Source organism: Mastigoproctus giganteus, chromosome 9 (genome assembly GCF_048544385.1).
Source record: "Mastigoproctus giganteus isolate SK-2022 chromosome 9, ASM4854438v1, whole genome shotgun sequence".
Classification (NCBI taxonomy): domain Eukaryota; kingdom Metazoa; phylum Arthropoda; class Arachnida; order Uropygi; family Thelyphonidae; genus Mastigoproctus; species Mastigoproctus giganteus.
This window is the reverse complement of record NC_143583.1, coordinates 104112224-104133950: the sequence shown is the minus strand read 5'-3', so window position 1 is coordinate 104133950 and position 21727 is coordinate 104112224. Positions and strand designations below refer to the sequence as shown.

Below are 21727 nucleotides of genomic sequence, written 5' to 3'. Positions count from 1 at the left end.
GTTTCCCTATAGGTTTCTTGGGCTTTATCACTTTCAGAAAGTTGTAATATTCCTTGTCGATATCTTGGTCCTGAGCAGTCTGCAGAAGCTCAAACTTGTTCTTAAGTTCCAGTACATACTGCTTTTTCTCCTCCTCTGTTATTTCAAAGACCTTTATGTTATTTACTCGAGTCAGTTTTTTCCTTTCCTTTCCTACATCTATATCAAGTGTACATCTTACCATTCTGTGATCACTTCCAACATTTACCTTATTCAGGACGGTAACATCATTCACAATATATCTTCTGTTAGTGAGGATGAAGTCGATTTCATTAGTTGTTAATCCATTTGGACTCTTCCATGTCCACTTTCTGTTCACCCTTTTCTTGAAAAAAGTGTTCATTACTGACATTCCTTGAGATTCTGCAAATTCCACAAGTCTTTCACCTCTTTTATATCTTTCACCAATTCCAAAATTTCCTATAGTTCCTCTTTCTGCGCTGTTTTGCCTTTTTCCAACCTTAGCATTGAAGTCCCCCATAATAATAGTGTAGTGGGTTTTCTGCTCATCTTGAAGACTCTCAATTTCAGTGTACATTTCTTCAACCTCTTCATCATCATGGCTCGATGTTGGTGCATAAATCATTATAATCTTTAGCTTGTACCTCTTAGAAATCTTGAGTATTAGCCTTGACACCCTTGGTGATGTACTTTTGAATTCCAAAATGTTGTTTTTAAAATCTTTATGGACCAGAAACCCAACTCCACCTTCACTCCTTTCACTGTTTCCATTGGTGTACAGCAGATTTCCACTTGATAAACTTATAAGTGATTCATTTCTTCTTCTTGTTTCAGCCAAACCGATGATATTCCAATTCACATTTTCTAATTCCTTTTCCAGCTCTAATATGATATTCGCTCTACAATGTCATCAACCTTTGCCCCTGGCAGACATACCCTGGTCCTGTTCCACCTATCCTTTTTACAAAGCATGTTCCCCGTTTCCCTGACAATAGAGTCACCAACAACTACTATTTCCTTCGGGACCAGCGCATTCTGCCCTGGGGGTTGCCTCTGTGTCACATGATGCCCAAGTGCAAGCTCTGGCGTTGATGTGGGCAGCTGAGAGCTTGATGGGCCCCTCAATTTAGTTTCTTCAAGGGCATCCACCCTGTCCTTCAAGCTCTCATATAGGCCCACAAGAACGCTGAGTTGTTGCCTGATATCGATACACTCCTTGCATCGCGCACACACAAAGACATCCCCCATGGCAGTATCATGTGCCGTACCCGATTGCTCTGCAAACATCAAGCAAACAGTGCATTTTATAAGGCTGTGAGTCAGAGGACAACTGCCCCCCTCAGTTCTGCTCTGAGCCACAGCACTTCCATTAGCTTGAGCCTTTTGCTTTGCTGCTCTGGTCTGAGTCATGATTCTATTAATTTATTAATTAATTATAATTAAGTATGTTATGTTATTAATTATGTTAAATATAATTAATTATATTACGTTTGTTATCTAAGTCGTTATATGTATTTATTTAAAAGTACAATTTAACTGCTAACGAAGTTCAACTAACGCTATCTAGTACGGTATATAACTATCGTATCCCAAAGGCGGGAAACGAACGGTAGAACGGTAAATCTACGGACACTTCAGTATTAATTAACTTTCAAATCTCGCTGTCTCAATTCAGAATAAACTAACGATCCTTACTAAGTCTATAAGCTACTTACAGAAATAATTCGATGTAAAAAATATTCAATCAAGCGGCTAAATATGGCTAAAGAACTTCTCGTTCAGCGGAGTTGCAAACATGTGGATACCCTTACCGATACCTTTATGCAATTACAAGGCCGAGTAAAGAATAAATACACCAGATTAATCAGAAAATGACAAAATAATGTTATACTACTACATTTAAATCAAAAGTTTTAGAAAAACAACAATTTCAAATCAATAAATAAGAAAAATCCACTTAGCGGCTCTGAACACGACGGTCTCCTAGTAGCCTCGTCAGCAGCTTCTATGCTAGTAGCCTAGTAGCCTCGTCAGCAGCTAATAAACCAATAAATTATAACATACTATATTTAATTAATCAATATTATTTTGAATGACTTAGTTTGTGATTTCAGCTTATTTAGAGCTGCTGGAACAAGTACAGAGAAGGGCAACAAGATTAGTGAGGGGAACAAAGGGGGCTGTTGCCAAGAAAGGCTTCAGTTCTGCAAATTGCAAGAATCCCATCAGTATTGAGCAAGCTCAATGCTAATGAGATTTTTTCTCTTGCTTAGACTATGCACATGAAGGGGCATAAATTCAAATTGAGGAAGGATAGTTGCAGAATATGTGCAGAAGTTTGCATTTAGCCAGCAAGTGGATGGAGGATCAAGTAAATACACACAAGTAATTATAGACCTGTGAGTTTAACTTCTGTTCCAGGAAAATTAATGGAGGCACTGGTTAAGGAAGCAATGCAGGATCATCTGGACAAGACTTCAGTTATAGCTCGGGCACAGCATGGTTTTGTAAAGGGGAAGTCTTGCCTGACCAATTTGATTGGATACTATGATGCAGTCACAAAAGAACTGGATGCAGGGAATAACTTTGATATTATATACTTGGATCTTAGAAAGGCTTTTGATACTGTTGCACATGGAAGACTGCTGCACAAATTGGAGCAGTGTGGCATTGGAGGCAAATTGCTGCTATGGATAAGGGGATGGTTGAGGGGGAGAAGACAGAGAGTGGTAATCAATGGACACTGCTCATCATGGACTAATGTTATTAGTGGAGTCCCTCAGGGTTTGGTGTTGGGTTCATTATTGTTTTCTGTATTTATAAATAATATTGATGATGGTATATCAAGCTTAATGTCCAAGTTTGCAGATGATACAAAAGTTGGCAGGGTTGTTAAGCACACTACTGACACTATGCTGCTGCAACAGGATCTGGAAAGGTTGAGCAGATGGGCTGAGAGGTGGCAAATGAAGTTTAACATTGACAAATGTAAAGTACTACATATGGGAAACGGCAACCCCAGAGCAATGTATCAACTCTGTGGTACTACACTGACAGTGGTAGAGAATGAAAAGGACCTGGGGGTAATTGTGCGTGCAGATATGAAGTTCTCTGAGCAGTGCAGACGGGCTGCAAGAGTAGCTCATGGTGTCTTGTCAATGATATACAGGAATTTTTCTAGCAGGGATAAGGAGGTGATTATTCCCTTGTATAAGGCAATGGTCAGGCCACACGTTGATTACTGTATACAGGTCTGGAGGCCTCATTTCAAGAAGGATGTAGAGCTGCTGGAATGAGTACAGAGAAGGGCAACAAGGTTAGTGAATGGAACAAAGGGTTGCTCTTACGAAGAAAGGCTTAAGTTTTGCAAATTACAGAGTCTGGAGACTAGGCACCGGCGAGGTGATCTGATAGAGGTGTATAAGGCTTTGAATGGTTTGAGCATGCTCAGTGCCAATGGGATTCTTCATCTTGCTCAGAATAATCACCTCATAGGGCATAAATTCAAATTGAGGAAGGACGGATGTTGGATAGATGTGCGGAAATTTGCCTTTGGCCAGCGGATGGTTGGTTGGTGGAACCGACTTCCATCACTTGTTGTTGAAGTTGATAGCCTAAATAAATTTAAGGCTCAGCTGGACAGGTATTTCGAACGAACGGAGGGGTGAAGTGGAAGTTTTTTTTTTCTGGCTAATGCTGCATAAGCTTGCTTTCTTGCATCATATGCCTCTACTAATGCTAATGCTAATTGCTGGAATATACTTCCATCTGTTGTTGTTTTTGTGAGAATTGATAGCTTAAATAAATTCAGGGAAGAACTAGACAAACTATTGCAGGGAATGGATAGGTGAAATGGGAAGTGCTTTTTTTTTTTTTTTTATTTGGCAGACGCTGTATAAGCTTGCTTTCTTGCATCATTTGCCATGCTAATGCTAAAAAGCAAGCAAAATCTCTGTCCTGGATTACAACAGTAAAGTTACCTGAAGCAGGAACTAAAATTGCATATATATCAGAAAAATCAGAAAGTTTTTTAAAAATCTTTTTTTATGGAATACGGTATGTGTTTCTGTAATGACATTCATTAGTGGTCACTTGAACAAAATGGGCATTGAATGCAATTGTTATGAATGGCATATATTTATTGATGCCTCAAAATTAAGCTTAAGGTAAGTTTTGCTGCACAATGGAAATGCATTCCCATCAGTTCCTCTACATTATGCTGAGTCTACCTTTAAACAACTAAAAGCTAACGCAGAAAAGCATAAGCTGAACTTCAATACAGGGGCATCTCCTCTACATAATCGATCTTTTACAATATTTGAACTAGAGAGCTCTCTAAATAGGTCAGGTGATAGTGCACCAGGGCCTGATGGGATATACTATATAATGCTTAAACATTTAAGCAAGCTTTTAATTCATTACTAATATACTTCAACCGGATATTCTCAGATGGCGACTACCCTCTTTCTTCGCACCTCTCAATATTCCCAGCCTTTGCTAAACCCAGAAAGGATCAATCAGATCCACAACACTATTGGCCAATATCTCTCAGCAGTTGCCTTGGTAAGACACTAGAAAAAATGATTCTCGCTCATTTAGTATGGTATCTAGAATTTCATTCAATGGTGAATAAGAATCAGTATGGATTTCGGAAAAATTGGTCAACTTATGATCAAGGCAGAATCCAATATATGCAATGCTTTTATCCATAAAGAACATCTTGTCATGATCTGCCTGGATATTGAAAAAGCCTTTGATACCACCTGGCGGTACGGCATACTTCAAAATCTGTATGCCACAGGACTCCTAGGGGTCAGCTACCACTAATCATATAGAATTTTATAGAAAACAGAACCTTTCAAGTGCATCACTGCAATTCACTATCCTGTACAGTTGTCCAAGAAGAAGGGGTCCCACAAGGATCAGTTCTAAGTGCAACGCTCTTTGCAGTTATGCTAAATAATGCAACAGAAAATATTCCGGCAAATGTTGACACCTATTTATATGCAGATGACCTTACTATATCCTATCACTCACAAAGCATGTGCTCCATTGAGTGACAATTGCAGCTCTCAATAAACAAAATAGAGTCATGGGCCTCCCACAGTGGCTATTGTCTCTCTGCAACAAAAACAACTGCTATCCACTTTCGCAAAAAGCGTCAGCTCCATCCGATCCAGAGCTAATATTGGAACCCAAAAAATACCACTTAGCAAAAATATGCGGCTCTTGGGCCTTATACTCGACACTAAAGTTACCTTTCAGGCACATATACATCAAATATGAACCCAGTGCATGAAAAAGATGAATATCCTCGAAGTTATCTCTTCCATGACATGGGGAGCCGATCGCTTCACTCTTCTACACCTATATTGAACCTTAAAAAGATCTCGTCTAGATTATGGAGCCCCAGTTTATGATTCTGCATGTAAAACAGCATTTGGCTTGGCTCAATCCAGTCCAGCATAGTGCTCTCAGGATTGCCTTAGGGGCCTTTAAGACATCCCCAGAGCAAAGTATGTATATAGATGCCAATGAACCTCCACTACATCTTAGGAGAAAAGTATTGCTTCTTAGTTATGCAGTGAAATTATGAAGCCTCTCATCTCATCCCATCTGGACATATCTCTTTGAACTGCAGTGGGAAAACGTATATAAAAATAAACCCAACAAAAACAAACCTGCTGGTATCTGGCTACAAGAGGTAACTCAAAATTGGAACATCTTTCAAGCTGCAGATGCAGTACAAGCACCATGGCAATATATATACCTCATTGCGACAACTATTTTCTTCAGTGGGGAAAACACTCCCTATCGAACCATAATCTTAGACAGTTACATGCAGATCACGCATTGACCAATGCTCACAGTCTTCAGATATACACAGACAGCTCCAAAACTGATATATCCGTGGGAGCTGCAGTAATGAGTCCTACATCCACTGTCTCTGTCCAATTACCACTTGAATGCAGTGTTTTTATGGCTGAACTATATGCAATTAAAATGGCTTTAAATCTTCTTAACGATCTTCCAAACACCCAGATGTACAGACTCTTTAAGTGCTGTGAATGCCCTACAGAATAAATCACAAAATTTGCATCCACTTCTCTCACAAATCAGGTCACAGTTATGTCATCTCAATAAAAATAAGCTGACTGTCACGTTTTGCTGGATACCCAGCCACGTTGGAATTCCAGGAAACAAGCATGCAGACAAAGCAGCAAAACACCCTGCTTGCTTCAATTCCATCCCAGTTCATTTTTCTGACTATAAACCAGTCATACAGCAGATATGTACTGAGATGTGGTCTGAAATGTGGTATAATCAAACAGATAACAAACTTCTTGAAATAAAACAGAATCCACAGCTATGGAGATCCAGTTCCCAATTAAACAGGCAAGAAGAGGTCGTGCTTGCAAGAGCACAAATTGGCCATACACATCTAACACACCTATTTTTACTGCTAGGAGAAGATCCTCCACTTTTCCTGCATTGCAGTTCCATACTTACCGTGAAACATATTATCATCGAGTGTGCACATTATCATTCAGCTAGAATCGCATGTTTCAGATCTCTACTTATCTCACAAAAACCTCTGCAACTAAGCCATATACTTGGAGATGATGCCACTTTATCAGAACTTTTCACTTATCTAAAAATGATTAACGCATGCAATCACTTCTAGACCAGTCTCCTTTCTAGACCAGCGCAAGGGTTGCGTGGTCATAGCAGCCCGTGTGCCAATAAATTCCACTCCAACAACAACAACAACAACATTATGCTGAAAGCTCTTGAAAGAAATGTATGAAAGTATGTCCAAGACCTTAAATGCAGTAAAGTACTTGACTGCTTTGAATATCTGTGATGATCTTATGGTAATTAGATAACTCACTAGTCTACAGGGAGGGTTCACAAAATACTGTCATTTTGTTTGCTCCTGAGGTACAAAAAATTTTTTTTTTTGGCCAGTGTTATTAATAAGTGTTCCTCTTCATAAAATATTCCCTTTTGATCCCTGCTCCTACGAAAGAATCTTTCAGTAGAATTAGCAAAATTAGTCTTTCCAGAAGATGCACATATATAGATATGGGGAACAACATGCAGATTACTTGTTCAACTACTTTTGAATAAATTTTTATCACCTTTCATCTAAAGTGAAAATTTCCAAATTTGCAGTTGAATATCTAGCTATTAACCCAGCAGTGGTGCTGTCCTGTTTGTAGCAAAAATGGTGGTGAGGCACCTGAGAAGTGCCCATCTTCTTTTTAATTTTTAAATTCTGCTTGAACAATACCAATATTTCATCTTTTCTTAATGGATTGCAATGCTTTTTGTATATAAATTTTTAAGTTTTAAAAAATATTAAAAATTTTAAAACAAACTGCATGTTTTACGTAAACCTTTCATTTTCAAAAAAAACTAAAAAAAATTGCAAAACAACTTATTAGATCCAAAATGAAGCATCTGTCTCTTAACCTCTTCCATTTTCCTACTTAAAAGACCATTAAGTGCATGAAATTTTAATTGTGCATGCACATATATTTCTGCTTATTATGTATATAAATATTAATAAAAATCTAAAAAGCTTATTATGCATATTTGATACTATTAATTACTTCCATTCTCAGGCTTATTCCTAAATTTATTTCAAATTTAGTACCTTTCACTGCACACAAAATTTGAAATTATGTACATTGCTTCTATAGAATTGAGAAAATACTGGGTTTTATATTTTAAATTTTATGCTATGAAAACAATAATAAATCTTTCAAAAGCAACTAGGATAAGGCGGTAGATGTTTATTGACCTAGTAGGAGAGCAAATACTTGTACTCTGAAATTTTAAACAAACACTGCATTGGTTGGCACTTGTCCAGTACCATGCCCTTCTTCAAGCAAAATCCAAATAATTGCAGAAACTGTGGAGGGTTCATACACCCAATTTTATATGAAAATCCTAATAAAATTACTTCAAAAACTATATTTAGGAAGACAGAAAAATTTCAGATTTTTAATCATGGATTAATGGTTAATGTGGAAACATTATTTTTGAGGGGCACTGTGAAGTACTCCACCACTTCTGCCAGGTTAATCAGAACAAGGTGCATATCATCTGAGTTGATATGCACCTTTTTTTTAAAATTAATTCTACATGCATTCTATTACATAGAACATAAAAATATATCTATTCTATTACATAGAATAGATATATTTTTGCCTCACATTGATGAATTGATGTTAGCTGTTCATCTCTGTGAAGAATGTTATGTAAATACAATTTCACAACTTTATTGTAAAGTAGAATTTCTCTTGTTAAAGTTTTCAATTCTATTAGTGATTTAAAAGCTTCAGCCTTGATTGATTTCTATTTCTTCACAGGAGGCAGAAGAAACACTACATTTCTCAGAAAAGGAAATTAAAATCTTTTGTTATTATGGTAATTATATAATTGCAAGTTTTTACTAAACCGAACAAGAAAATTCTTTCTTTCTCCTAATCCTGTTCAGATTTTACAAAGACCAGTCAGTGATTTTTTTTATTATTATTATTATATGCACACACCACATAAATAGGCATATCAAGCCATAGGCTTCCTTGCACCATGTGGCCATTGCTAATACTAACTTAGATGTTTTATGTTTTTCAAAAAAGATTGTTTCTCATGAAAATTATAGCAAAGGATTTAACAAATTATTACTCAAGTGCAACATTAACATCAAAAAAACTTTTGATGCTAGCTTGAGTAAAAACAAGGACTTTATGTCCTACTTAATTAATAATATATTCCTTCCTTCCAATCATAAAGCCCAATTAGCATCCTCCACTGATTGGAGTTTTATGTATATTAGTTAGAATTTTATATATATACCAGCAGAATTTGTCCTCAGGTGAGGTTATCTGGCAATGGCAGGATTTCAGAGATGGGACCCCCCTACTTGCTATATGATGTAGCTTTAATAAGTGACAAATTACATCAGGGTGATAGGAGGACTGGCATGGCATGAATGCTTCCCTTTTGGGAAAAATGAGTACTCTAACCATTTCATTATATGAAACCTAAGATATCTCATCAGCTTTTCTGATTTTGTTTGCTTTCAAACCATAAAATCTTTTGTACTAGTTAGAATTAAAAATAAAGATTATATATGTATATATTACATAACTCATAACAATGTAATTGTTTAAATAAATGTTTAGTATATGGGAATTTAGATATAGAAAGTTAATAACTCAGTAATTTTATTTTTAAAATTATAACCATTAAATATTTAACTACATTTTATTGTATATTAGTATATAGGTTATTTTAATAGCTTTCTTTTATAGATCAAAATACTCTTTCTGAAGCAAATTGCAAGCCTGAGAAAAGAAGGTCTTCTAAATTGAAAGAACTCCTTGGTAATTATTGCAGTTTTATTTACTCATAAAATAAATAATAAATCTGGAGACATTGTCAATCCACTGCAGGATGGAGGCCTCCTCAACAAGTCATATTGAGGGAAATGGACCATAATCTTCCACACTGGTCCAGTGCAGATTAGCAGAGCAACTGTATTTAGCCATAAGGGTCTTGAATTCCAGTCTACTGAAAAAATTGTATGCTATTGCACTTCCTCTCCTGACTATAGAGGCCTCTAGTATGTATATAATCTGCTGACTGACAGAGGTTTCAAAATTCAACACTGAGTTTTTGCAGGTACAGTATAATACTTGTGATAAAATGTGCCCCTGCAGTGGTCACACGGGACCTATCAGTTCCTTCACAAAACGAATCTTCATGCAAAAATTATTAATTCAAAGTTAATGACTGAAACTTTCTCTACTTTCCTAACTATAGAGACAATTTTACTGGAGTAATTTTTGAAGTGAAATTTGAGAGTTTTTGCAAAGAAACTGTGGGAGAGTACTTGTCAGGTGCCATTTGACCATTCTTGCAACTATTTTTAATTAGTAGTAATAGTGATATATGATGCAAGAAAGCAAGCTTATAAAGCATAAGGAGAAAAAAAAAACATCACTTGTCCATCCCCTCCAGTAATTTGTCTAGTTCTTCCTTGAATTTGTTCAAACTACCCACCTCCACAAGAACAGATGGTGGTTTATAACAATAATCCAACACAAGCTGGCTGAAAACAAATTTGCACACATCTATCCTGCAATCATCCTTCCTCAATTTGAATTTATACATACTTATGTGTGTAGTTTGAGCAAGAGGAAGAATGCCATCAGCATTTAGCTTGCTCAGTCCATTCAAAGCCTTAAACATCTCAATCCAACAACCTCGCAGGTGCCTAGTTTTCAGATACTGAAATTTGCAGAACTGGAGCCTTTCTTGGTAAGAGCATGCTTTTGTTCCCCTCACCAATCTTGTTTTCCTTCTCTGCACTCAATTCCAGCAGATCTGCATCCTTCTTAAAATGAGGCTTCCAGACAGGTATACAGTATTCAAGATGCACTTTGTACAATTGTATAATCACCTCCTTATCCCTGCTAACAAAGTTCCTGTATATCATTGAGAAAACTCCATGAGCTGTCCTAGCAGCCTGTCTGCATTGCTCAGAGAACTTCATATCTGACTTCACCATGCCACATTTTAGCCTCCAGATTTTTTTTTTTTTTTTTGAAAAAAAAAAAAATCTGGAGGCTAAAAAAAAAAAAAATCAAAAAATTGATTTTTTTTTAGCAGTAGCCAAAAAAAAAAAAACTACACACTTCACCCCTCCATACCCTCCAAAAATTTTGTCCAGTTCTTCCTTGAGTTTATTCAAAACATCCACTTCCACAACAATAGATGGAAGCCTGTTCCAACAATCAACCACCCACTGACTGGAGGCAAGCTTCTGCACATCTATCTTAGAGCCATCCTTCCTCAACTTAAATTTATGCCCTTTCAAGTGTGTAGTCTCATCCAGAAGAAGAATGTTCTTCAAATATTTTATAATATTTAAATATTTTAAATATTATAAAATTTAAATTTTATATTTATAATTTAAATATTTTATTTATTAATCACCTCAATCAGATCATCCCGCACATGCATAGTCTCCAGAAACTGCAATTTGCATAACTAAAGCCTCTATAGATAAGAACACCCTTTTGTTCCCTTCCCTAATCTGGTTGTCCTTTTCTGCATCCATTTCAGCAGATCTACGTCCTTCCTAAGGTGAGACCTCCAGACCTACACTGTGCTGCCACTTTATTAGGTACACCCCTGCTGTACACACAAATAGTTTGTCCCACAATGTTGAAAGTCACTTGACCACAGTTGTGGATATAAATGCAGCAGAACAATCTTTCTAGTATCAATTAAGCGTACAAACTGTATCAAGAATGGGGAAAAGGAGTGATCTAATGAACTTCGAATGTGGCATGGTAGTAGGTGCAAGATATGCTGGACAAAGCATCTCTGAAACAGCAGTTCTCCTGAACTTTTCACAAACCACGTTTCAAGGGTGTATCGAGAATGGTGCAACGAACAGAAAACATTTTCTCAACGGCACTCCTGTGGAAGAACATCACATGTTGATGAGAGAGGTCAGTGGAGGATGGCTAGAATTGTGCAAGCAAACAGACAGGCCACAATGTCGCACATCACGTCAGACTACAACCTTGGTGCACAGAACAAAATATCACAACAGAGACCACTAGTCACACTTTGTCGTGAATGGGCTACAACAGCTGACGGCCATGTTGCGTACCTTTGTTATCAATGAAGAACAAGAGAGCATGCCTCCTGTGGGCACAGCAACACCAGCACTGGACCATCAAGGATTGGAAAACAGTTGCTTGATCTGATGAGTTGAAGTTCCTGGTGCATCATGTTGATGGAATGCTCAGAATTTGGCGAAAACAACATGAATCCATGGACCCCATCATGTCTGACGACTACTGTGCAAGGTGGTGAGGGCAGTGTTATGGTGTGGGGAATATTTTCTTGGCACACATTGGGTCCATTGATATCCATAGATTTATGTCTGAATGCCACATCATACCTAAACATTGTTGCTGACTAAGTGCATCCGTTCATGTTGACAGTTTATCCTCAGTCAAATGGTTACTTCCAGCAGGATAATGCTCTGGTGCACAAAACCTGAATCACTATGGAGTGGTTCCAGGATCATGACAATGACTTTTCTTTGCTGCAGTGGCCCTCTCAGTCCCTGGGTTCCAATCCTATTGAACATCGTTGGGATGAGCTAGAAAGGGCTGTTCGCTGCAGGCCTATACCTCCATCAAATCTCAAGGAGCTACATGACACACTCATGCCTGTGGTACTCCATTCCTGCACAACGTTTTCAGCATCTTGTTCAATCCATGCCTAGACAAATTCAGGCTGTTTTGAAGGCTAAAGGAGGCTCAGCACGCTACTAGGTAGGTGTACCTAATAAAGTGGCAGCACAGCATATATGCAGTTGTTGTTATTTTGGTTTTCAGGAGTATTAGCAACTAAGACCATATTGCTCCAGGGATATGCGGTGGTCATTCCCTGACCTTTCCGCATCCTCCATATTTGGTGGTCACGGGCTCGAACCCCTGTCTAATTAAGAAGCCTGTGCTACGCACTACTGCTCCTGCCCACCTTGCTACGGAAGCGCCATATATGCAGTACTGAAGATGTGGCCTAACCATGTTATTGTACAATGGGATCATCACTTCCTTATCCCTGCTAGCATGGTTTCTGTATATCATTGGCACCCCCCCCCCCCCGAGCTGTGCTGCCAGCATGTCTGCACTGTTCAGAGTATTTCATATCTGGCTTCACAATTGAGTAATATGAATAAATTTAAAGAATGATTAGGCAAATTATTAAAGGGGATGGACTTGTTTGGCTGATGCTGCAGAAACTTACCTCCTTGCACACCAATATTAAATATTGGATGTACAAATTTAATATGACTCTTCCAGTAAGTTTTACAGAAATATAAGAATATGACATTGCAATATAAAAAATGTAGAAATATAAGAATATGACACTGAAAGTATCTTTATATTTATCATAAATGATTCAAAACCTTTTTTTCAGACTACTTACTGGAATAAGGCTAAACAAATTTGAAAAATGAAATGTCTGAATATTATTAATCTTATATGATGTATATTATATGGAACTGTGGTACATATAAACATAAGGAAATGACTTTGATTTTTTAAATTTATTACTTGAATGCTAACATTTTTTACTAATAATATTTTGACTGATTTTAATGGTTAACATATTTGGCTGTGTAATAATTTCTGTTTTATTGCTTCTAATTTTTTGTTACAAATTATAGCATAATTATTATTATTAGCTTTATCTGTTTGTATAATGATAAAATGTTGCTTAAACTTATTAATTTGTTCTTTAATGATTTTACATTATTGAAGAATGAACTATCATATTTATGTATTAATTAAAGTATTCTGTAAAAAGTATTCTGTAAAAACCTTAGTCATTTGTATGGACAAAATAATGATGTATTATTTATGTTTTAAGTTGTAGTCACTATCAAATTACTACATAACTATTACCATTCATATATGGTAATAGTTATGTATTACCATATATGAATAGTAATAGTTTTGAATCTATTACCATTCATATATGGTGATAATCTAAATATAAAACCAAATGGCAATATATTTCTTAATTCTGTAAAAGGAATAACATTAAGATCATCTGTTATTATATTCTTGTAATATTTACCTACATGTGGAAAAAATTTATATTACATTGTACATTTACATTTTATTCATTTGTTGATTGGCGGACCCAGGGTTCCCCCATTAGCCGCAGTTTAACATCATGTGGAGATAGCAGAGTAACTATGTAACTGCTCAAAATTATCTACAGAACAATCAACAATATTTATAGTTCTATATACAATTTCTAACAGGATAACACTCATAAAATACAAGAAGGATCATCTTAAGTAAACAAATTAACTAGCCAGATGGCCAGTAGAATGGCTAAAATATATTTAAATACATCTTCAGGTCAAACACAAGGTAGAGAAAGAAGTTAAAAATATAGTATATTACTCAAAACTCAATAACAACTTTATCACAACACTCTCAGTGTGATTAGACATCAGAACAACAAAGCTAACAAAGGTAAAATTAACAAAGCTAACCGTCAAATACATTATCAAAGCATATACAGCACAATTAGCATTAGTAGAGGAATATGATGCAAGAAAGCAAGCTTATTCAGCATCAGCCAAAAAAAAAAAAAAAAACACATCACTCCCATTTCACCCCTCCATTCGCTCGAAATACCTGTCCAGTTGAGCCTTAAATTTGTTTAGGCTATCAACTTCAACAACAAGTGATGGAAGTCAGTTCCACCAACCAACCACCCGCTGGCCAAAGGCAAATTTCCGAACATCTATCCGACATCCATCCTTCCTCAATTTGAATTTATGCCCTCTGAGCTGATTATTCTGAGCAAGATGAAGAATCCCATTGGCATTGAGCATGCTCAAACCATTCAAAGCCTTATACACCTCTATCAGATCACCTCGCCGGTGCCTAGTCTCCAGACTCTGTAATTTGCAAAACTTAAGCCTTTCTTCGTAAGAGCAACCCTTTGTTCCATTCACTAATCTTGTTGCCCTTCTCTGTACCCGTTCCAGCAGCTCTACATCCTTCTTAAAATGAGGCCTCCAGACCTGTATACAGTACTCAAGATGTGGCCTAACCATTGCCTTATACAAGGGAATAATCACCTCCTTATCCCTGCTAGAAAAATTCCTGTATATCATTGACAAGACACCATGAGCTACTCTTGCAGCTCGTCTGCACTGCTCAGAGAACTTCATATCTGCTTGCACAATTACCCCCAGGTCCTTTTCATTCTCTCCACCACTGTCAGTGAATTACCGCACAGTTGATACGTTGCTCTGGGGTTACTATTTCCCATATGTAGTACTTTACATTTGTCAATGTTAAACTTCATTTGCCACCTCTCAGCCCATCTGTTCAACCTTTCCAGATCCTGTTGCAGCAGCATAGCGTCAGTGGTGTCCTTAACAACCCTGCCAACCTTTGTATCATCTGCAAACTTGGACATTAAACTTGATACCCCATCATCAATATCATTCATAAACACCGAAAACAACAACGGACCCAACACTGAACCCTGAGGGAACTCCACTAATAACATTAGTCCACGTTGAGCAGTGTCCATTGATTACCACTCTCTGTCTTCTGCCACTCAACCATCCCCTTATCCATAGCAGCAATTTGCCTCCAATGCCACACTGCTCCAATTTGTGCAGCAGTCTTCCATGTGCAACGGTATCAAAAGCCTTTCTAAGATCCAAATATATAATATCAAAGTTATTCCCCGCATCCAGTTCGTTTGTGACTACATCATAGTATCCAATCAAATTGGTCAGGCAAGACCTGCCCTTAACAAAACCATGCTGCATCTGAGCTATAACTGAATTCTTGTCTAGATGATCCTGCAGTGCTTCTTTAACCAGTGCCTCCATTAATTTACCTGGAACAGAAGTTAAACTAACAGGTCTATAATTACTTGTGTCAGCCTTTGATCCTCCTTTGTGAATTGGGGTTACATTGGCACATCTCCAGTCTATGGGTACCTCCCCTGAGTCCAAAGAAGCTCTCATAATTATGGCTAGGGGTTTGCTTACTTCCTTTGCTGCCTCCTTTAATATAACTGGATAGATCCCATCCACCCCAGGTGCCTTTTTTATGTTTATCCTCAACAATCTCTCCTCCACTTTCCTCTCAGTTATTACAAAATCATCCAGCTCACTGCCAATGTTTACTTTACCTACATCATTCTCCTTCCTGAATAACTCCTCATGCGTGAATGTAGATGCAAAATACTCGTTTAGATTGTTAGCCACCTGAGCAGGATCCTCAACTGTTGAACCATCAATATCCAGTGGACCAATCTGATTCATCCCTTTCCTTCTTGAGTTTAAATAGGTAAAGAACTCTTTTCTGTTTTTCTTTGCATCCTTTGCCAAGGATTTTTCGTAGTCTGCCTTTGCCTGCCTAATCTCCTTTGTGACTTGGTTACAGACCAACTTATATCTATCATAGGCTTCCATGTCACCCATTAATTTGTATGTATCCCATGCATTTTTCTTCTCTGCCACATGTCTTATTAGTTCATCTGACAACCATTTAGGCCTAAACCTTGAACAATATTTCTTAGTTGGTATGTAAAGCCTGGTAGCCTCCAAGATTAGTTCCTTGAATGCTTCCCATTTTGAGTTTGCTGTTGGTAACATCATCAGTTGGTCCCACTGTATAGAATTTAAATACTATCTCAGACCATCATAGTCGCCTTTACAAAAACAAAAACCCTTCCCTTTACCTCTGATGGTAGTTACCTCCTTGAGTAAATCCCACTTCAACACACTGTGATCACTGCCACCTAGTGGTTCATTTATCTGCAGATTCTTAACGCATGAAGAATCACTACTGATAATCAGATCAAGAGTATTGCTCCCTCTTGTTGCCTCACGAACATGCTGATGTAGAAAACAATCATCCAATAAATCAACAAAAGCCTTGCTAGTGTGCGAGTGACCAACCCACAAATTCCAGTCAATATCTGGGAAATTAAAATCCCCCATTATAAGACTCTCTGATTTACTGGCCCACTCTATTTCCCTGTACAATATCTTATTATACTCATCAGAGTCATTAGGCCTATAGCACACTCCTACTCTCAATTTTGATCTCCCAATGCTGAAGTCACACCAAACTGACTCGACACTGCCCTGTCCATCGATGTCGACTGGCTTCACTTCCTTGGACTTTATGTGTTTCTTAACTAATAGCATAATTAATTAGTTTAAATATGCATATACTACACTCAAACCTTACACAAAAGACATAAGGCTACAGTAATAATAACAGTGACATTACCAGCAGAATAAGTTTCTAAACCAAATAATGATTGACCTTAGGATTAAGTGACAGCAGAGGAACTACATCAACCTCCACCTAATATCCAGGAATTTAAAATTGAATCTTCACAGTCAACTTGCAACTTCCAGAAGTTAAAGTTCATAAGAAAGCAGACATTAATGATTACACATAGCATTAGCATTAGCATTAGCATTAGTAGAGGCATTTGATGCAAGAAAGCAAGCTTATGCAGCATCAGCCAAAAAAAAAAAAAAAAAACCACTTCCACTTCACCCCTCTGTTCGTTCAAAATACCTGTCCAGCTCAGCCTTAAATTTATTTAGGCTATCAACCTCCACCACAAGGGATGGAAGTCTGTTCCACCAACCAACCACCCGCTGGCTAAAGGCAAATTTCCGCACGTCTATCCTACATCTGTCTTTCCTCAATTTGAATTTATGCCCTCTCAGGTGATTTTTCTGAGCTAGAGGAAGAATCCCATCAGCATTGAGCATGCTTAAACCATTCAAGGCTTTATACACCTCTATCAGATCACCTCGCTGGTGCCTAGTCTCCAGACACTGTAATTTGCAAAACTTAAGCCTTTCTTCGTAAGAGCACCCCTTTGTTCCATTCACTAATCTTGTTGCCCTTCTCTGTACTCGTTCCAGCAGCTCTACATCCTTCTTGAAATGAGGCCTCCAGACCTGTATACAGTACTCTAGGTGTGGCCTGACCATCGCCTTATACAATGGAATAATCACCTCCTTATCCCTGCTGGAAAAATTCCTGTATATCATTGACAATACTCCATGAGCTACTCTTGCAGCCCGTCTGCACTGCTCAGAGAACTTCATATCTGCCTGCACAACCACCCCCAAGTCCCTTTCATTCTCTACCACTGTCAGTGTTGTACCACAGAGTTGATACGTTGCTCTGGGGTTGCTGTTTCCCATGTGTAGTACTTTACATTTGTCAATGTTAAACTTCATTTGCCACCTCTCAGCCCATCTGCTCAACCTTTCCAGATCCTGTTGCAGCAGCATAGTGTCAGTAGTGTCCTTGACAACCCTGCCAACCTTTGTATCGTCTGCAAACTTGGACATTAAGCCCGATATACCATCATCAATATCATTTATAAATACAGAAAACAATAATGGACCCAACACTGAGCCCTGAGGGACTCCACTAATAACATCAGTCCACGATGAGCAGTGTCCATTGATTACCACTCTCTGTCTTCTCCCCCTCAACCACCCCTTTATCCATAGCAGCAATTTGCCTCCAATGTCACACTGCTCCAATTTGTGTAGCAGTCTTCCATGTGCAACAGTATCAAAAGCCTTTCTAAGATCCAAGTATATAATATCAAAGTTATTCCCTGCATCCAGTTCTTTTGTGACTGCATCATAGTATCCAATCAAATTGGTCAGGCAAGACTTCCCCTTAACAAAACCATGCTGTGTCTGAGCTATAATTGAAGTCTTGTCTAAATGATCCTGTAGTGCTTCTTTAACCAGTGCCTCCATTAATTTTCCTGGAACAGAAGTTAAGCTCACAGGTCTATAATTACTTGTGTCAGCCTTTGATCCTCCTTTGTGAATTGGGGTTACATTTGCACATCTCCAGTCTATGGGTACCTCCCCTGAGTCCAAAGAAGCTCTCATAATTATGGCTAGAGGTTTGCTTACTTACTTTGCTGCCTCCTTTAATATAACTGAATAGATCCCATCCACCCCCGGGTGCCTTTTTTATGTTTATCCTCAACAATTTCTCCTCCACTTTCCTCTCGGTTATTAGAAAATCATCTAGCTCACTGCCAATGTTTACTTCGCCTACGACATTCCCCTTCCTGAATAACTCCTCGTGTGTGAATGTAGATGCAAAATACTTGTTTAGATTGTTAGCCACCTGAGCAGGATCCTCAACCGTTGAACCATCAACATCCAGTGGACCAATCTGATTCATCCCTTTCCTTCTTGAGTTTAAATAGGTAAAGAACTCTTTTCTTTTTTTTTCTTTGCATCCTTTGCCAAGGATTTCTCATAATCTGCCTTTGCCTGCCTAATCTCCTTTGTGACTTGGTTGCATATCAACTTGTATCTATCATAGGCTTCTGTGTCATGTGTTAATTTGTATGTATCCCATGCATTTTTCTTCTCTGCCATATGCCTCATTAGTTCATCTGACATCCATTTTGGCCTAAACCTTGAACAATATTTCTTAGTTGGTGTGTAAAGCCTAGTAGCTTCCAAGATAAGTTCTTTGAATGCTTCCCATTTTGAATTTGCTGTTGGTAACATCATCAGTTGGTCCCACTGTATAGAATTTAAATACTGTCTCAGTCCATCGTAGTCGCCTTTACGGAAGCAATAACCCTTCCCTTTACCCCTAATGGTAGTTACCTCTTTGAGTAAATCCCACTTCAGCACACTGTGATCACTGCCACCTAGTGGTTCATTTATATGCAGATTCTTAATGCATGAAGAATCACTGCTGATAATCAAATCAAGAGTATTACTCCCTCTAGTTGCCTCCCGAACATGCTGATGTAGAAAACAATCATCCAATAAATCCACAAAAGCCCTGCGAGTGTGTGAGTAACCAGCCCCCAAAATCCAGTCAATATCTGGGAAATTAAAATCTCCCATTATAAGACACTCTGATTTACTGGCCCACTCTATTTCCCTGTACAGTTCCTTATTATACTCATCAGAGTCATTAGGCCTATAGCACACTCCTACTCTCAATTTTGATCTCCCAATGTTTATGTCACACCAAACTGACTCCACACTGCACTGTCCAGCGATGTCGACTGGCTTCACTTCCTTGATTTTTATGTGTTTCTTAACTAATAGCATAACACCTCCCCCCTTCCTATCCTGTCTATCCTTTCTGTAGACGTTGTACTCCCCAAATTGCATTTCTGCATCCCTTATATCTGTGTGACACCACGTCTCTGATAGCCCAACAATATCTGCCTTCGATGTTTTGAGCAATACCTCAAATTCATCAAATTTATTTACTAAACTCCTAGCATTGGTGTACACGCAAGTATACCTGCACCTGTTTCTATTCTTAGCTACCCTAACACAACCCATGTGTTTACTTGTACCGCAATGGCTCCCAGCAGTCTCTGAAATACCATGCATCTTGTTTTTCAGGCTTCTGCTCATTCTAATAGAAGCAGTGCAAGAATCTCTTTCACCTCTGCCAGTGGCTACTGTCAATCTATTGGTCTTTGTCTCCCCCCAAGCTAGCAGTTTTCCGACCCACCTAACACTGCCTCGATAGCATCAGCAAATATTCTTGCGCCCTTTCTATTTAAGTGTATCCCATCCCTGTAGAAGCAATCTCTCCTGTTAACAAGTACAGTCCAGGCTGAAAAAAATTCTACCCCTTGAGCCTTGCACAATCTTTCCAGGGCCGAATTGATCGACAAGGCTCTCATCATATACTCCCTCCTATCGTGTCTGGGCAGAATTGCAGACAGTTTCAAATTCAACCCTAATTCTCGGCTTTTGTTCAACAGTGACCTGTACTTGTTAAGTAATTCTGCCGGTCTCCTACTCTTAATATTATTAGTGCCAACGTGTACAACTATATCACCTTTTGTGCCCTTAAAAGATGATATTCGCTCTACAACGTCATCAACCTTTGCCCCTGGCAGACATACCCTGGTCCTGTTCCACCTATCTTTTTTGCAAAGCATGTTCCCCGTTTCCCTGACAATAGAGTCACCAACAACTACTAGTTCCTTCGGGACCAGCGCATTCTGCCTTGGGGGTTGTCTCTGTGTCACGCGATGCCCAAGTGCAAGCTCTGGCGTTGATGTGGGCAGCTGAGAGCTTGATGGGCCCCTCAGTTTAGTTTCTTCGAGGGCATCCACCCTGTCCTTCAAGCTCTCATATAGGCCCATAAGAACGCCGAGTTGTTGCCTGATATCGATACACTACTTGCATCGCGCACACACAAAGACATCCCCCTTGGCAGTATCATGTCCCGTACCCGATTGCTCTGCAAACATCAAGCAAACAGTGCATTTTATAAGGCTGTGAGTCAGAGGACAACTGCCCCCCTCAGTTCTGCTCTGAGCCACAGCACTTCCATTAGCTTGAGCCTTTTGCTTTGCTGCTCTGGTCTGAGTCATGATTCTATTAATTTATTAATTAATTATGTTATTAATTATACTACGTTTGTAATCTAAGTCGTTATATGTATTTATTTAAACGTACAATTTAACTGCTAACGAAGTTCAACTAACGCTATCTAGTACGGTATATAACCTACGGTATATCTAGTACGGTATCACAATGGCGGGAAAATTACTAACGGTAGTTACGAACACGTGGAAACCCTTACCGATACTTTTCAATATTTGACACTTAATCCAGTCAGGGCATAAGCTAGACCAACCAAACAATACATACTGTATACTATACAGTATACTATACAACTATACATTGTCCAGTTCTCAGGGAACAATAACAATTATAAATACGCCATATTCCCGCAGTTTCCAACAAGGTGAAAGTTCACAAGCACAAGTTTCCCAAGCAGTAAGTTAAAACCAAGATGATCAACAACAATACAATATTTATGCTATAAAAAATTTATATGGAAAAAAATTCTCAGAAAAAATAATTTATTATTTTCTTTTAGCCAATAAATACTGAAATATCCATATACTGTATATATTCTAACTGCCATTACATTATGCTATTTATTAACAATTCAAATCATACTTACCAGGCTTTAAATTAATTTCTTGTAAGCTGAAATTGACTCAGTAAAAAAGTTGGTTGTTGTTGTTATGTTGTTATTTGGTTTTTAGGAGCATTAGCAACTAAGGCCAT

The 21727-nt window shown here is 38.2% G+C and overlaps 1 protein-coding gene across 1 annotated transcript in view; it reads left to right on the top strand.

Annotated features, from left to right (window-relative positions):
* Positions 1-21727, top strand: part of LOC150080608 (rho guanine nucleotide exchange factor 18-like) — a 170890-nt gene that overhangs the window by 84036 nt on the left and 65127 nt on the right. The window contains exon 6 of the mRNA XM_090380752.1: positions 9327-9398. Within this exon, the coding sequence (XP_090236878.1) occupies positions 9327-9398 (72 nt within the window). The remainder of the gene's footprint in view (positions 1-9326; positions 9399-21727) is intronic.